This window comes from Cydia pomonella, chromosome 22 (genome assembly GCF_033807575.1).
Source record: "Cydia pomonella isolate Wapato2018A chromosome 22, ilCydPomo1, whole genome shotgun sequence".
NCBI lineage: Eukaryota > Metazoa > Arthropoda > Insecta > Lepidoptera > Tortricidae > Cydia > Cydia pomonella.
In genome coordinates, this window is record NC_084724.1 from 10,941,100 (window position 1) to 10,959,966 (window position 18,867).

Sequence of the window (18,867 nt, forward strand, 5' to 3'; positions counted from 1 at the left end):
CGATTATTGCTATTCTCTTCTTGACCTTCTTGTATATATAACCTTCAAGAAAATGTCATGCAAAATAACCGCCCGTGTGGATAATTTGACATTACACTAACTAGATTGCCGGCGCGCCTTGATAGAACTAGCACTAGCCTTCGTCTTGATGTCCTAGGTTGCCTGAATCGATTACAGCACGTCTTGACGATCTCACACCTAGCACAGATACGCCATCTTTTAAAAGTTGCGAGTATTCTTAAAATAATTGATATAGGGAAAAACTGTTGTCAACAAAAGTCTGTTCTTGTTATTTTGCTTATGATGGTTACGGTAAGGTATGGTAAGGCTTGTGTTTTATTCTATTAAAATATAACTATATTTTCAAAATAACATAGCTATCTTGTAAGTATTGTCATCCAATCAAAAACATAAATATAAAATGATGCCAAGTTTGTAAACAGTTTCTTCCATAGATGAAGTGAGATCTAACTGGAAACCAAGTTCTATCAACTACAGGGTTTCACTACTATGTGTCTACATAGTTGGACATTGACTCGTCCGTAGCTATATGACACATTATTTTGTTTTAAAGGAGTCAAGTAGCTTTAACACCCGGGTAAGACCCGGGTGAACAAGGATCAATAAGCAGGGAAAAGTTGAAAATGAATTGAATTCAGAAATCTAGTGGAAAATACATATTTGTTAAAAAATCGATTAAAATGTTAAAGTTATCATAATAAATTTATAATAAGATACACACGTCAAGCGGTGTTATGATATATATTATCCAAAAGTCTACTAAGCTTCCTACTCCCGGTTAACACCCGGGCAAAGCCGGGAAAACTAATAAATAACTTTCCCACAGAGCTGAGTTGGCTGCTGACTGGCGAATTCATTTCTAACACGAATTTTTATTAGGCTCCATTTAGTTCAATGGGTGGCTTCACCGCTTTTAGTTTTAGGAGGAATGTCATCTGTTGTAAGCATAAATAGAACCCAAGGCTAATAAGGCTGAATTTGTTAATAAAATGTAATAGAAAACTGACACCGAAATATGTAATAAAAAGTATTTCATTCATTGTTTGCCAAAAACAAAAGTAAGAAGAGATAAAATGGTTGGTTTAAGGTAATATTCATAATAACTAACAAGGACGACGTTGTCTTGCTCAATTGGTAGTGACCTTGCTTATGAATCCAATGGTCCCGGGCTCAAATCCTGGTAAGGGCATTTGTTTGTCTGATGAGCACAAATTGTTCCTGAGCCATTGGTGTATACTATGTATTTAAGTATTTATGAATATTATATATATATATATATATATATATATATATATATATATATATATTCATAAAAATATTAAAAAAAATATTATTAAAAAACAACTTTAACCGCTTACCCTAAAAGAAACGAAATCCCGGGTATCCTTTAACTTATGTATTCAAACGGCCACGCGCCTGCTTTCAAAACGTTCTGTTTCTAAGTGTACCCGTAACTCCCGGTTAAAACCCGGATAAACCCCGGGCTAATAAATAACATTTTCATACAGCTGCGAATTCATTTCAAATTTGTGTCGCACTAAGGGTTGGCTGTTTAAATTAGCTTTATTAAAATTATTATTATTGTTGACTGAAATACAAAACAGGCAAAAATAATTGTAAACTGCCTCCCCCTTGTGTTTATGAAAGGATACAAGAATTTTCATTAATATCAAATATGGAATGTCAACTCCTTTAGGCACGCGCGTACTTTCTTACCAATAGATAAGTTTTAATAGACGTATTCTTTAAATTTTTGAGATAATCGTGATGAAAAGTGAGGCCGACTTTTGTTTGAAACAGTTAAACATGTTTAGTTATTTTTATGGATATACAAGCTTTGCTTTTACCTGAGCTCGGCTGAGTGTAATTTGAGTAAGTTTGCTCTATAGTATAGATAGTATGTCATGTTTTCTTTTAGTTTCATGATTGTTAAACGATATCTTGAGTATTATTTTACCAATGTTCATCAAATTTAGTTCTAAAATTATATGACTGCGGTCAGACTCAACACTGTCAAACTTTTTATACATTTACTATGGTTTGACGGAGTTTAGACGCAGGCACAAATCTGGTGAATGACCCACGCCTAGTTTAGGGTCAATTAGGGTGGGACGTCACTTCGCTCAGTCGATAATTAAAGGGCTCAACACAAGATTCGGCTACGGTCTTAATTAATCAGTACAGTGGGGCTTCGAGGTCAGGAAAACTCAGGACTATTTCCGTACTCTCTACTAAGCATTTCTCTCAAAGTTTCTGCCAAATTCTTGTAAGTACGAAACGATTTTCTTCTTACTAGATTCTTCCCGCAATTTCGTACCAGATACAGAATTTCATCTATAGTTCATTGGTTAATGCGTGAAGAGGTAACATAGAGTTACTTTCGCGTTTATAATGTAATAGAAAAGATTATTGGAACGAAGTTCCTTATCGGACGGTTGGCGGATGGGGGCTAGGCGGAAAAAAGTGTAAGATTTTTTCGTTACGAAAAATTTTAATAAGACGGGTCGTACCCCGTCTTATTTAAATTTTTCTCGAGAATAAATAGCCGTAATTTAACCGTTGGCAAACAGCCGCTTTGGAAACGATCTGGGTTCAATCCCTGGACGTGTACGGCAAATACTTTTTTTTGCACTACGCGTACTAAGCAGTTTCAGCTTATACAAAAATGTTTTTTTTTTAATGTTAAGTTGTTCTCCCTACCTATAAGTCGCATTTCTGAACTGATTTGTGAAATTTTCTGAGCAGTATTGATAAGTTTGATTTTGTCGATTATTTTTTTTTTGTATTTTTTAATCAATACTATACTACGTTTATCAATAATAATATATTTCTTGCCAACCGAGTGGTCCACGACACTCACACACTTTTTTATTTATTTTTCTCTTTATTCATTTAATATCTTAGATTAGGATTTTTTATAATATGGATATAAAAGTAAAATATAAAAACACTTACAAAACAATACAAAAAATATAAACACATTATAAAAAAACCTAACCTAGGGTGCCGCCAGCAGCGGGGCAAGGCCCAAGCTGCCGGTGGTCAGGGCCGCAGAGAGAGGAACCGCCGCACTATCCGCGCCGTGCTCAAGATCACCGCCTTCTGCATCTGACCCTTGATCCAACCACCTAGCGAGAGTCTCTCAAGGTGTTGTTCGAGACTCTTCGCTATGATACCGTTCGCTGAAACGACTATCGGGACAATGATCATCGAATCAACATCCCACATGGCGGTTATCTCGTGAGCCAAGTCTAGGTACTTACTGGATTTGTCCTTCTCGGCTTTCACGAGATTCTCGTCATGGGGGATGGTGATGTCGATTATTTATTTTATTGTTATTTGTAAAAAAACACTTGCGGGCGTATAGTTTACCCCAAAATGCGCACAAGATAGATAGATAGATAGATAGAATACTCTTTATTGGCACACCTCAGTAAAAATATACAAGAAAAATAAACCATTGATTAAATTTAGAGGCAGACAACAGGCGAGATAATTCCCATACAAACAATGTTAACTTAATAAATAAATAAAAGAAAATATATATATAAATTAATTTACGCCAAATTACAGCTAAATCAATATTAGATTACAATTAAATTCAATTACGCCAAATTACAGCTAAATCAATATTAGATTACAATTAAATTCAATTACGCCAAATTACAGGTAATTTAATATTAAATTACAATAAAATTTTATTAAATTAGCTTTGGCGGCCCTCGTGTAGTGTCGCAGCTGGCGCCGGTGACTGACGACTTACGCCACGTATGACGTTCATGGTTAATAAATCATTACGGCATACTAACGTCGTCATTCAAACGTACACTACACTTTTACGCCTTATTAATTATTCGTATTACACTTTGCACAAAACAGAATATGTTCAATCGAAGTTGTTTGGGAATTTAATAATCTCTGATTTTTCCTATGCTCATTTTTGTCAGCATGATATGACAATCGCTTTAGTATCTAGGCAGCAAATTATGCTCAATTGGGCAATCCAGATGTTTTATCTGTATCTTTTTATGGTAGCAGCTATCTAACATAGCATCTATCTAAATAATTTAGTACATAATTAATTGACGAACAACATGTTATATTGAAGGTATCAATAGTAGATAAATAAAAATGGATTGGAGGAATGGTCTCGCCGGAAGATCAGCGCTGACCTTCGGGTCAGTATTATGCTGAGGCGAGCCCATTTCGTGGTAAACAATGTCAATATGTTCAGCTTGGCCAAATATGCTTTCGTATGTCCGGATGTTCTCCTCTACAGGTCTAATTTTTTACCGATACTCGTGAAATTTCTAAGTAAAAACTGAAATAAATGTCATATACTAAGAAAAAGTGACCATGGCCTCCAGTGCCCTAGGCTAGAATTGAACCAGCGTCCTCTGCTATTTTAATTTGTTCTAATACTTCTAATAGTAATTTCTGAGTAGGCTCCATAATTTTTTGTCGATGCAGTTTTTGGATGTTATTCAAAATGTCGGAGCCATGTGCTTTCGCGAATTCTATAGCTCACAGGGCCGTTAGTAAATAGAACAGTTCAGACTATTTAAAATGAAATAAAATTAAATATCATTTATTTTCAGGCAACTAATGTCCACATATACATACCTTACAAACTAACATACATACAATAATAAAAAAATAATATATAGAAATCATTCTGGCGACGCAGTTTTCTGTTGAGCCACCTGTTCCGGTGCGGGATTCGGCAGATTCTCACGAAACCGCCGAAATATCACACCCTTCGGCCAGAAGTCCGCGCTCGCGATGGTTTCCAGCAGCAGCCGCGGCACGCGCACCACGAGCTGAAGTGCACGTAATGGCCCATTTAAACGTACACATGTTATAGGTTCCTTAATAAACTTTTAAAGTAGATTAAGGAAATGAAACCCTATGTTAAGGCTGCACTAAGGCTCAGCAATAACCGTCTAATGGGTTCCGTGCTATAAGGAACCCCATTACCCTCTTATCCGGAGTCGGGTAACTGCCCATCAGGACTCGATTACGGCTGAATTTAGCACATTGTTAGAGATAATTGGGTGTTCTACACTGCCCCTGTAAGTAATGGTCGTTTATGAGTGAATATCGATGTTATCGCAAGGGAACTTGTATACCTACATATATTTTAGATCCAGTCCAGCCTGATCCAAGGATTAGGTAGTTCGTTTTTTTTTTCATAGGTATATGAATATTTTTGGTTTACAAGTTTTAATAACAACCTATTTTTTTAAAATAAATTTAAACAATTATATCAATACGGTGACGCTAAAAAGTGTTTTGGCAACAATTAAATTTTTGGTAAAAGTATTTTTTGCTGACTGAATTTTTCTTTCCACAGGCTACTAGTTTTCATCGAGACAATTCTAAAATACCAAACACAATAAGGTTGCGTTGTTTTATCACAGAGTTCCTATGGCCACCTCCGTCTCCATCATCAGATAAGCTTGATGGTTCCATAATATTGCATTGTCACCCGACTTACATATGTATGCACATTTCCAGCTTCATCGGAAATCGGGAAGTGGGTCAAATTTAACTTGCAAGATTTGATCCGTACTTACAAACATCGTTACATACATACTCGTACATTGCAAGTTAAATAAAAAAAAAACTTGTAAATATAGATGGCGTAACAAAGAAATTTTCAATATCAACAAAACTCAGAAGTCAACGTAGGTAGGTATTTATTTTGAAAAGCTTAGCGAGAAAATAACCTGTGTTTGAATTAAAAGTCTAAAGTTCACTCAAAAAACAATAACTTATGGAAGATTTACGAGTACTTGTTTACTTAAATTACTTTCCGGGTCGGTTAACTGGCTGCCCGCCAGGTGACGCTGGAATCAGGTCGCCATTGCAGATACCCGAATAAACGGTTATCCGGGTGACCGAATAGGGATAAAGTAATGAGACAGAAAATATGATGAGTAACTTAAACAACACTTCGTCGTAAAATTACATAAATATAAAGATAAAGAAATAATTTCACACACTTGAAATAAATGAAAATTCTCCAAATTGATTAAATCTAAAATTAATTAAAGCATGTAAATCCGTTTAGTAGTTTTAGTTTTTATCGCAAACTTATAGACATACAGACAGACAGACGCGGCGGGGACTTTGTTTCATAAGGTGTAGTGATGTAGGTTATTATGAAGCAGTTTTATTTGTCTAGTCAACTTGTAATGTAGATAATTTTGTACAGGTTATTCCCCAGAGCCAGTTCTGATACTGAAGTAGTACTCAATTGATTAACATAGATATGGTATGTCTAAGTATTACTTGCGTTTTTTTATGTATCAACTTAGTCGTGTAAATTATTATACATGGATTTCACAATGTTATGCAATAGAAATTAAAAGAGTTTATAAATATCTGTTACATTGTAGTAATTAGTTATTTTAAGATTATTATAATTTATGTTTACCCAGTTGGCTGGAAATGCCGCCAGCATCCGTAGTACAATACCTCAAGGACCTATTTTAGATTTAAGCTAGCTGTAGTAATCTTCTGTATATATTCATTTTGTATATTTTTATTGTAAATAAAATATGTAGATCATTTAAGAACAAGGAAAGTAAATTAGTATTTGCTAATTATTATTATGCGTAGTACTAGTCGCTTTTGATACTGACATATCCAATCCATATCGTATCTTTAGCAAATTTTTGATGTTTATTAAAGTTTGAATCGGGCCGTTAAACTACTCAAAGTACCTACAAATCATTAAATACATAGATTTTCTCCTGCAGCATCCCGTTTTGAGCTTACATTATATTTACGCTACAGTTGTATATCGGCATTTTCTATGGCGTCTGATTGCACAAATTGCAACGGAATGCATTTTGCATTGCAATTTGATTCAAATTAGATGACGCTACGAACGAGCTTACATTAAACCAAAGAATATGCGTCAGGCGCGATGATGATGTGCTTATAGAACTACATATTTATAAATAAGAATGGGTAATCATATATTGTCTCATGCTTATACATTTTGTCCAGATGTTTTTGAAGAACTTAAACAGTCATTTCGATGCTATATTAGAATTTCTATTAAAAGTCCCTTCATACCCTCTGGAAGGAATAAAAATGTGAATATGTACACACACGTGTCTGTGATATTATCAATGTTGTGGTCGTAACATAACTACCTTAGATATCTAGAAGTAATTTTCTAAATATTTATACATACAAGTCACAAAAAAGCATAGTCATGGTCATAGTAATAGTCATATATTAATAAAATATTACATAAGAATAAGTATTACCCTATTATACGTTTGAGTATATAAAGGGACTTAGTTGTATCTAATATTAGAATAGAATAAATATAATTTATTTTATTCATAAATACACAAACAGTAATAGACATACATAAAAGAGAACATAGTGAGAGTAAAGTGTCACGAAATGGCCTCATCTCAGCAAATCTAATTAATCTAGCAAACACTAGACTACTGGTTTGACATCAAACCGTCATTTTATGTAAACGCCGACTTCCTAGTGCATTCGTGTAATGGTATTAATATCTGACTCATTTACAAACGTAATTATATTGACATTGACTGATTGCCAGTATCTAAAGCTAACAGCAGATTACAGTTAATCTAACAATTGTATAAAAATGCTCGTGCTACGGTAATCATACCGCATAACGTTATTTCTCACCGGAGAGAAAATATATTTTATTTAAACACCATGATTGACAAAGTGGCATTAGTAACGGGATCCAACCAGGGCATTGGATTCGCTATCGTCGAAGAATTACTCAAGAGAGAAGTAAAATATGTCTACGTGACATCTAGGAACGAGCAGCGGGGCCTAGATGCCATCAACAAGCTTAAAGAAAAAGGTTTGAATCCTCTTTTTCATCAGCTAGAAGTCACTAATGCAGAAAGCGTAAAAAAATGCGCGGCTTACTTGAAATTAAAACACGGTGGCTTGGATATACTCATCAATAACGCTGGAGTTATTACGGAAGATTGGGAGAAAACCACATACGAGGACGCAGTTCGAGTTATCACCACAAACTACTACGCCATCCTGACGATCCAGGAGCATTTCTTCCCAATCCTGAATCAGAATGCAAGAGTAATCAACATTTCAAGCGACTGTGGGCACATTTCTAATCTCAAAAACAAGGAATGGATAGCCACATTGACGAAGAAGGATCTAAAGAAAGATGACGTTGATGCATTCGTTAACTGGTTTTTAGACTCAGTCAAAAATGGAACTTTGAAAAACGAGGACTTCTTTCAGACTCAGCTGCTCGCTTATCGGATTTCCAAAGTGGCGCTGAGTGCGTTGACCATCGTGCAACAGAATCAGATTGATAGAAATATTTCTGTGAATTGTCTACATCCTGGATTCGTGCAGACGTCGATGACTAATGGCAGTGGCCCGTTTACCATGGAACAGGCCAGCAAAGCCCCGGTATATTTAGCATTGGACGTGGATCAGTCGGTAAAGGGACAGTATTTCTGGTATGATAAAGAAGCGAAAGATTGGCGGAACCCCAACCTTCCGCTATATTGTGATTTTAATGTGATAAAACAGTATTTGTAAAGATAAAAAAGAGTTCTTTTTAGTGGCTCACCTCAGTAAAAGATACAGCTTAAAGAAAAACATTTGATCAAAGATAGACGCAGATAACAGGCGGTTTTATCGCTAAAGAGCGATCTTTTCCAGACGACCAGGTAAATTATGTAGTGCACATGTTTTTGTATTATATCATGAAATATGCAGAAATGCTAAATTAAAATACATGTATAATAACCGTTGATTATATTTCGTCATTTTGATAAAAAAATATTGTCATAGCCTTTTGAAGGCAAAATATAATTTTCATCTTAAAAAAAAAATTGACATAACGTAATCACCTAACAAATTAGTAAACACTATAATTGTGTACCTTGTTCAGTAGAAGAGCAGGAAATACTAGATAACATACAATTGCGAGTGACCTCAGGGTCGAGTGTTGATAAGTTATCATTCACTGTTACGATCGAGGAGTCACCTTGCTAATGACATTCATGTGAAGAAACCATTGCTAATAACACGTCGATATTAACATACGTTTTTATATGAATAAATTCTGTGGGTCGCGAAGTAGAAACGATTAACAATTTATAATAAGAAGTCATGATCAATAAATTAGCATTGGTAACTGGCTCAAATCAGGGCATTGGATTTGCCATAGTGGAGGAATTATTAAAAAGAGGAGTCAAAAATGTCTACGTCACAGCGAGGAACGAGCATAGAGGTAGAGATGCCGTGGATAAGCTTAAAGCCAAAGGTCTGAACCCTCAATTCCACCCGTTAGAAGTCACTAATACAAACAGTGTAAGAAGATGTGCGGAATACATTAAAATGAAACACGGAGGATTGGACATCTTAATCAATAATGCTGGCGTCATAACAGAAAGCTGGGAAAACACTACATACGACGACGCCGTACGAGTTATTAATACTAATTACCACGCTATTCTAACAGTCCAAGAGCATTTCTTCCCGATCCTTAACCGAAACGCGAGAGTTATAAACATCTCCAGCGACTGCGGGCACATTTCTAATCTCAAAAACAAAGACTGGATCGCCAGACTGACGAAAAAGGACGTTCAAAAATCAGACATCGACGCATTTATTGAATGGTTCTTAAATTCCGTGAAGACTGAAACATGGAAACCCGAGGATTTCTTCCAAACACAGTTGCTAGCTTACAAGATTTCCAAGATAGCGCTATGCGCATTGACTGTTGTGCAACAGAGAGAGATTGACAGAAATATTTCCATTAATTCTCTGCACCCCGGATTCGTTCAGACGTCCATGACGACTGGCAGTGGAGTGTTCACGCTGGAAGAGGCAAGCAAGGCCCCGGTGTATTTAGCCCTGGATGTAGACCAGTCGGTGAAGGGGCAGTACTTCTGGTACGACAAGGAGCCAAAGGATTGGCGTAATCCGAACCTGCCGTTATATTGTGATTATGAAGTGCTTAAAAAATATTTGTAACATTGTGTTATTGCACACTTACACTTTATTAAGTGTTATATTATATAACAAGCAGGTAAATCATACAAATAACTATGTATACTCTGCCTTGTTGCTATCATATTTATTATTAAAATTAAAAGTATCTTCAATAACTTATTGTTACAGTTATATTTCCTTTAGCATTTTCCTATCCAGTGCATTTCAAGTTGAAACAAGCGCCAGAATAAGAAATAAGGTGTTAAACTTTCAGATAGAATTACGACTTTTGACAGCAGGTAGCCACGATTTCGTATTAAAACCTCCCATTTAACTTTGACTGCCAATTTGTTAGGGAAATTTGAACATTTGACCTACTTTCGTGCTAATCGTGAATTGTTTTTGATGACATTGCAACTCCGCCGGTGCCAGGGAACTTTTGCTGCTTACATCCGTTGCCAATTTCATTACTTATTTCGAAACTAATCACGTAATCTTAAACTGATATTTGCTTGAGAATTTAAATAAGGTGATTCTTTGCTTTGTCAACTTTTAACGTTTGACGCAAATCGCACTTACAAAATATTTGAAAACTTTTTTGATTTTGAAAAAAAAGGACAAATAAAAAAGTACTTCTGCTCTGTACTTCATATATATTACGTTCAGAGCGTTGTGGCTTGCATCCGATATGAGTTACGTGACTTGAATTGCTATAGAATCCGACATAATACTTTATAATTGTACAATAGACTGGCTCACAAAGAGAAGCGAGTACAAATAAGCCTTTATTTCCGCAGGCTTTTTAATTGACGGAATAAGTGAGGAACGTTTGTCGTGTCAATGTATGTTTAATTCTCTTCGCACGTACTTCCAGAGTTAAGTATGTTGAGTTTGATGACAGTGCAATGTCGGATGATGTGATGATTGAGATGAAATTTTGTATGGTAAAGGTATTTGGTTAGGTATAGGATCTTTATAATCATACAATGCAATCTTGTTGACCTAGAGACATATCTACGACTCGTGATTTTAGTTGCGCGCTGATTATCCAGTAGAAAGTTGCTTAGTTTTAGGATCTAATCTAGTTTCTTTTCCATTTTTTCTTTCCTTAATACCGGGTGTGGCCTACAACGTGAACAATAATTTAAACATAGATTATTCTCCTCAACGATGACACTTTTATTCAATAACTTTTAAAAAATATGTTTAATACAAATTAAATATTATCTTCAATCTACGCTGACAATAGTGTAATTAGCGCTTTCTTTCGACAGAAATGTAATGTAATACTTGATAAAGTGATAACTTGAGCCTTCTCAAGTGCGAAAGTGACAGGCATAGTGACAAGTGATAAAATTGCAACCATGCTGCGGTGGCAGTCACTATGCCCGTCACTTTCGCACTTACATACTTATTAGAACGTGACAGGCATGGTGACAAATGATAAAGAGTCGATCATCTTAGCCCTACAACATGGTTATTTAGTACGTTGCTTGTCACGCTTTAAACATAACAAAATTTGCAATACATTGCGTCTTATAATGAAGATTAAAGTGTGCTATAAATCAAAATACAAGTAATTTTTAAAAGGCGCTGAACAAATGTTGGTCAGTTTGAGATCCACAGCCTACAGTTAATTTTTTTTCTCGTATTACAGGCCATATAGGTACTTGTATATAGTAATAACCACAACAGTTACACAGTACAGGGCTTTCTGCCAGTCCAAAGTTAAACATAAAACCTTCTTACCAACTTCTTAAGTACCTAAGTTAAGTGGTTACTTGCTGAAGGGGGATTTTAGAAAAGTATCGGGAAGGTACGTAACACAATTTTTAACACATCTAATAAAGCTAATAATCCGATATTTGGCGTGATAATGTTTGATAACTTATATGGTTCTCTTATTTATCGCCGAAAATGGTATGGCCGATTATCACTTAGTAACTCACGTTTCGCGTAATTTTATATCGCCGAACTTTCATTTCCCAACTTATCAAATTTCTATATATAAGATATAGATGATGAAGATATAGATATCGACGACCGGTCTGGCCTAGTGGGTAGTGACCCTGCCTATGAAGCCGATGGTCCCGGGTTCAAATCCTGGTAAGGGCATTTATTCGTGTGATGAGTATGGATATTTGTTCCTGAGTCATGGGTGTTTTCTATGTATTTAAGTATTTATAATTATTTATATATTATATATATCGTTGTCTAAGTACCCTCAACACAAGCCTTATTGAGCTTACTGTGGGACTTAGTCAATTTGTGTAATAATATACTATAATATTTCTAAAGGTAATTAACTAATGTAGCTGCCGCACGAGTCACGTCTCCGTCAAAATGGACCTTGGGAAGTAGACTTTAGGTAGGACTTAGTTACAATTATTGGAGAACTTTGAGCCAAGTTAGTTTTAGAGTGGATACAGATTTGACCAACTGTGGACCCGTATCCTAAAATCGGACTCAGATACTAATTCAAGCTCTTTGTGCTATAGGCTGTAGGAGCCCGCATTGAGACTAAAACAGAAATGATAATGGACAACCTTTATTTATTTTTATAAGCTTATAAGAGTTATAAGTATTTAATTTTATTGACATGTTCGTATGTAACTAATTTTTTTTTCAAACCTTGTTGCTAACCATTTTTAGGGTTCCGTACCCTAAGGGTCAAACGGGACCCTATTACTGAGACTTCGCTGTCCGTCCGTCCGTCCGTCCGTCACCAGGCTGTATCTCATGAACCGTCGTAGCTAGACAGTTGAAATTTTCACAGATGATGTATTTCTGTTGCCGCTATAATAACAAATACTAAAAACAGAATAAAATAAATATTTAAGGGCTCCCATACAACAAACATAATTTTTTGCCGTTTTTATAAATAATGGTACGGCACCCTTCGTGCGCGAGTCCGACTCGCACTTGGCCGGTTTTTCAATCACTTTCTGATATCCGGTTGAGCTGAAGACTTGCACACATATGTAAATCGTGTGACAATGCTATATACCATTGAGCTGATCTGATGATGGAGACAGGAGGCGGCCACAGGAACTCTGTGATGAAACATTGCAACCTCATTGTGTTTGGGGTTTTTAGTATTGTCTCGATGAGTATTACTTGCTCGTGGTAAGAAAAGTACAGTCAGCGACACATGCGTGGAATTGATTAGCGCTTTCTTTCGACAGAAATGTAATGTAATACTTGATAAAGTGATAACTTGAGCCTTCTCAAGTGCGAAAGTGACAGGCATAGTGACAAGTGATAAAATTGCAATCATGCTGCGGTGGCAGCATGGTTGCAATTTTATCAATTGTCACTATGCCTGTCACTTTCGCACTTACATACTTGTAAGAACGTGACAGGCATGGTGCCAAATGATAAAGAGTCGATCATCTTAGCCCTACAACATGGTTATTTAGTACGGCTACCATCAGTTTGACACTGACATATTATTATATTGCGTAACTTACTTTCTATGCATCTCGCTCGTACTAACAAAAAAAAAAAACTGAATTCGTCGGTAAAATCTCGATTGACGGTGCCCTTTCGAGTGCATCACTTTTCTTTTCGTACTCTTTGTTTCAAGATGGATTACTTTATATAAATTTACTATAGCTTTAGCCAAGTGAGTAGTACTCGTACTAGTCTTTCCTAAACCCGTTCGTTCGAATCTAAAATAGATGGTTTTTAGTTGGGAACCTTTCAAACCTCAAATCGAAAGCCCCGAGAGTTTTTCGCTTTTCCTTCCATTGAAAAAACACCAAAGAGATTAGATTAAAACGAATCGTGAGGGGTCAAAGGTTCGACGGGCCGGAAAATTAAAAATAGAAGGTTCTGTTCGTTCAGCTGTCGATAGTTATCTGAGGCTTAAATACCTTTATAAAAACTAGATCAAAACTTGAATGTGTTGGGCATTTTTGCCTCTGAAAGAGCGCGGAACGAGATGTTTGACAGTTTAGATTTAATTGTAATGCGTCGCTTAATAACATAATCCGTCGATCTCTTGCCGCCATCAATGTGCCTGCTCTTCTTGAGCCGACTGGCATTAACAGGGATGTGGCAAGAGGGCTGATGGGGTATCCTTGGTTCCTTGGAGCCTGGGACGGAAGTTAGTGTTGGATGCTACCTGCGTCGACACATTGGTATCGCCCCACCTCCAACGGACTAATGTAAAATCGGGCGCAGCGGCGGTAAGTGCTGAAATTTTGAAACGTAATAAATATAAGAGCCTCGGTAGAGAGTACCATTTTGTACCATTTGGCGTTGAAACTCTAGATCCATGGATCCCTGGGATCCCAGCGCGCACATGTTTTTTGTAGAAATTGCGAAGCGTCTGGTTGACGTAACTGGTGACCGAAGAGCTGGCGGCTTCCTCGCACAACATATCAGTATTGCGATACAACAAGGAAATGCCGCCAGCATCCTTGGTACAATGTTTGAAGGGTCTATTTTAGATTTGAGCTAGTTATAGTAATCCCCTATATATCTACTATATGTATATTGTTATTGTAAATGAAATTTTATTATTGTAATGTATTTTGTAGCTTTTAGTATAATTTATATATATTTAGGACAAGTTCCCCTTTACTTATTCCGATCAAAGATTTCATTTTAAGAACCTGTAAAATATTTCATCTGTTTGTTGCTTTACATAATCATCAAAATTTACTCACTAAGTGTAACCATGTTTAAGTGTAACATTTACCAAAAATAAGATGTTGTAATACTAACGATATGAAATGTCTAATGTAAAGTAAACCCTAAACGACTCAACAATTAAAGTCCGCCACTGTCATCATCATCATCATCATCTCAGCCATAAGACGTCCACTGCTGAACATAGGCCTCCCCCTTGGACCTCCACATGCCACCACTGTACCGCCACTGTACCTATCTTGTCTTGGCCTTAGTATTGAACACTTTAGGTATGCGGGCGTTCATCTGCCTAGAGTGCTCTCTATGTTCCTAAATTTATGCATAGGCCATTCATACTTACCTGCAGCTCTTATGAAGACCACTGTGGTCCCCATCGTTAAAAACAAGACTGGTGATCTGTCGGACACGGGGAACTATAGGCCAATCTCTCTTGCCACCACTGCCGCGAAGGTGCTCGACAGTATGCTGAATTCTACATTAGATAAGTACCTAAGTATATATGACACCCAGTTTGGGTTCAGAACTGGGTTATCTACAGAAAGTGCCATTATGTGTCTCAAGCATACTATCGGGTACTACACGGACAGGAAAACACCAATCTATGCCTGCTTCCTCGACCTCTCCAAAGCGTTTGACAGGGTTAATTACAATATGCTTTGGAAGAAAATGGAGGAGGCAGGTATACCGAATGACTGTACAGATTTGCTAAAGTTTTGGTACCAAAATCAAACAAACCAGGTCAGGTGGGCCAAGTCACTATCTTCTGAGTACAGGCTTGAATGTGGTGTAAGACAGGGGGGCCTTACGTCTCCGAAACTGTTCAACTTGTATATGAACGACTTGATAGGCGAACTTAGCAGCATGCATGCGGGATGCTATATTTAAAACACTTGTGTTAACAATATAAGCTACGCAGATGACATGGTGCTGCTAAGTCCGTCTATCGGGGCCCTTAGACAGTTAGTGGCCAAGTGTGAGAAGTATGCAGCCGCACATGGACTCGTATACAACGCCGCCAAGAGTGAAGTGATGGTCTTTAAGGCGGGTAAAATAAAACCATATTTTGTACCTCCAGTGTCGCTTGGCGGGGTTGTACTTAGAGTAGTCGATCGCTTCAAATACTTGGGCCACATTATAACTAATGATCTGTGTGATGATAGTGATATCGAGAGGGAGCGAAGGGCGTTGTCGGTTAGGAGTAATATGCTAGCTCGAAGATTCGCTAGATGCTCCGTGGAAGTAAAAATAACTCTATTCAAAGCATATAGCCAGTCTTTTTACTCTAGCGGTCTTTGGGTTCGGTATACGAAACGAGCCTACAACGCCCTTCGCATTCAATACAACAACGCTTTCAGAATGCTGTTGAGACTTCCAAAATGGTGCAGTGCATCAGGAATGTTCGCCCAAGCGCACACGGACGATTTTCACGCGATAATGCGTAAAAAAATCACGTCGCTAATGGGTCGCGTAAGGGAAAGTCGAAACAGCATTCTGAAGGTGATTGCGGACAGATTTAGCTGCCCCATAATGTGGCATTGGATGGAGCAGGTCAGATCTACTTTGACCTATGTCAAGTAGGTCTGATTGGCATAGTATAACCTTTGTTAATAATATAGGTTTTAAGTTAATATAGGTTTTAAGTTAATTTTACTAACCATATATGGACTTCTGGGTCTGAAATAAAGATATATTTATTTATTTATTTATTTAATCTCTATACAATTATAGGCAATTGACCGTTTGTTTACTTGTAGCTCGTTCGACATCCGTTCGCAAGCGTGTGAGGGGTCTCGTCCGCATTTCAGCTACGAAGACTAACTCCATTCGCGCCCCATCCTCGTGGAGCGGTCCTTCATCGATGTTTTTGGGACGATTGAGCGCCAGGTGTAGGCCAGCTTTATCGCTACCGACCGTTACCTAACCCCGTGACCCCTAGCCTGGTGATACCTTTTGAGCGGGGTCAGGTTTCGGGGCCATGGTGAAGGCGATCGGTAGCTTAGGCTGGCATGTGCGTCGTGCCTATATTGGCGTCATCTGAGTGTGTGCTGTCTTCTTCTTCTTTTTCCTTGTGTAGAAGGGCTCGGGGTAGGTCCCGAGCCCAATTCTCCGGCGGTCGAGTGTAGTGCGGCGCGATCCCTCGTATTAGTTATCAGAGTTCAAAGAGGGTGCGGAGTGTTAGGGTTCGCAACGCACATGTAACTCCTCCGGAGTTGCAGGCGTACATAGGCTACGAAGATTGCTTACCATCAGACGGGCGGTATGTTTGTTTGTTTGTCACCGACGTAGTATAGAAAATAAGATATGTCCGTTCGTTACTGAATGGAAAAATGTTTTCGTATGTCAGTTCTATACGACGCATTTCTGAATCAATTATCAAGAAATTTTGTGAGCAAGTTCAATAATATAATAGTTTAATTTTTTCCATTCAGTTTTTGGAAAATGTAAAATGCTGGATCCATGGGGGTTCACGAGGTGTACAGCTCAGCTCACGAAGCAACTAGTATAAAAGAAGTCGGTTAGATTATTCGTAGTTAAAATTTACTCTTTTGTTTAACTTAAATGCGTGAAATTCTACTACTATCCAAAACTGCGCATTCCCATACCTTACAATATTATGCTTAAAACGCCCTGGCTTATCCCCGTCACTGACTAGTATAACCAGCGTAATATGATCTGCCATCACGCATACTTGTTACGGATCTCGAGATCAAATACATGCCGGTTTTACTTGAATGTTTCTGAGATTCCGTCCCATCGGCTTATTCCAATAATTTAACAAAGCCCTTTAGCCGCAAACACTGTATTATTATATTACATTCCTGACTGAGCTCGGTGAGGGCAGACGCACAATGTTGAAGGTAGGGTATAGATTAAATAATGATGAAGCAGAGCTTTTACTTTAGTAAGTTTTAACGGAAAATTGTAGGTTTTATATTATTTTTTTACGCGTTTTCATCAAGGGCAAATATCATGACAAAATTCACACTGCAAGGGCAGACTCCAGCCAAAACCTTAAACCAATACAGTGAGTAAATCCAATGCGGGTAATAAATTAAACCAGACATAGAATGTATTCGTTTAATAATTAATTAAGAAGTTTTTAAAAAGTTACACTTAAGGTCAAATGGGGTAAAAGAAACACTGAGGAAAGAGAAACACCTGTAGGGAATCCTCATAGTGTTTCCTTTGTCCCGACATAAATAAACTATGGTTCTTTTACCCCAACTGACCTTAACTAAGACCACGTAATATATATTTATAAATTTACCGAGCAGCAATGAACTTCAAACATTACGACTCATAACATGACATGAACACATGTAAGTAGAACAAAGAAATTCTACCAGAACAAAACCAGAAGCTCACCACAATACTACTGAAAACACCCAGACACAAACTACGGAAAATAGTAGGATTAATTACAGGACATAAGACATTAAACTAACACCTACACAATATGGGTAAAACGGACAGCCCCATGTGCAGAGCATGCATGGAAGCAGAGGAAACAGCGAAACATATTCTCCTAGACTGTGAACAGGTAGAAGTATACAGGAAGAAATACCTAGGGACTCCGTACTGTAAAAGAGATACGGTCTAGCTGAGATGGGGAAGGTAAACGCTCCAGGTAGATTCTAATAATATTTATATATTAAATGTCGACTAACATCTGTGTTATCTTGCAACTTTCAGAATCAAATCGCCTGAAGATCTTTATTCCTTCAGCAGGGCGATAGTTCTGAATTCAAATAATCGTTGCCAGTTATCTATCAAGAGACTGTGAAGGTTTCCAGCCTTCACAGTACACACTAAAGGAGGCAGTTAGCAACCTGAAGACATTGCTAGGTTTCGTGGGGAGAGCTAGGGTGGCTAGAGTAGTGCTACCTCGTTTTAGTTCGCTTCGCAAAATGCTCAGCATAACTAACTAACTAACATGACATGATATGTCATTACGAGATACGAGTTTTTATAGTAGCTGTCAACAAGCGTTGATAGTTTCTATAAAAAGCTCGTACCTATCTCGTAACTTGTGTGTTACTTTACATTGCGGGGTGAATTATTTTGTATGGTTAATATTTTCAATGTATTTTTAAGCAAAATTTATCTCAATATACTTCTTATGTATGTCCTATGCTAACCACCGTTTATTTTATTTATTTATTTTATTTAATCTTTATTGCACATAAGAAAACACACTGAACTTAATGC

The 18,867-nt window shown here is 37.2% G+C and overlaps 3 protein-coding genes across 6 annotated transcripts in view; 2 read left to right on the top strand and 1 right to left on the bottom strand.

Moving 5' to 3' along the window:
* Positions 1–18,867, bottom strand: part of LOC133530279 (inactive dipeptidyl peptidase 10-like) — a 539,190-nt gene that overhangs the window by 58,441 nt on the left and 461,882 nt on the right. The gene's annotated exons all lie outside the window — the stretch shown is intronic.
* Positions 7,428–9,239, top strand: LOC133530195 (carbonyl reductase [NADPH] 3-like). The gene has a single exon (XM_061868050.1). The coding sequence runs from the start codon at positions 7,735–7,737 to the stop codon at positions 8,599–8,601; it is 867 nt and encodes a 288-aa protein (XP_061724034.1). The 5' UTR covers positions 7,428–7,734; the 3' UTR covers positions 8,602–9,239.
* Positions 9,160–10,182, top strand: LOC133530194 (carbonyl reductase [NADPH] 3-like). The gene has a single exon (XM_061868049.1). The coding sequence runs from the start codon at positions 9,178–9,180 to the stop codon at positions 10,042–10,044; it is 867 nt and encodes a 288-aa protein (XP_061724033.1). The 5' UTR covers positions 9,160–9,177; the 3' UTR covers positions 10,045–10,182.

Coding starts and splice junctions, on each gene's coding strand:
- LOC133530195 (XM_061868050.1), top strand. CDS start 7,735: ATGATTGACAAAGTGGCATTAGTAACGGGATCCAACCAGGGCATTGGA.
- LOC133530194 (XM_061868049.1), top strand. CDS start 9,178: ATGATCAATAAATTAGCATTGGTAACTGGCTCAAATCAGGGCATTGGA.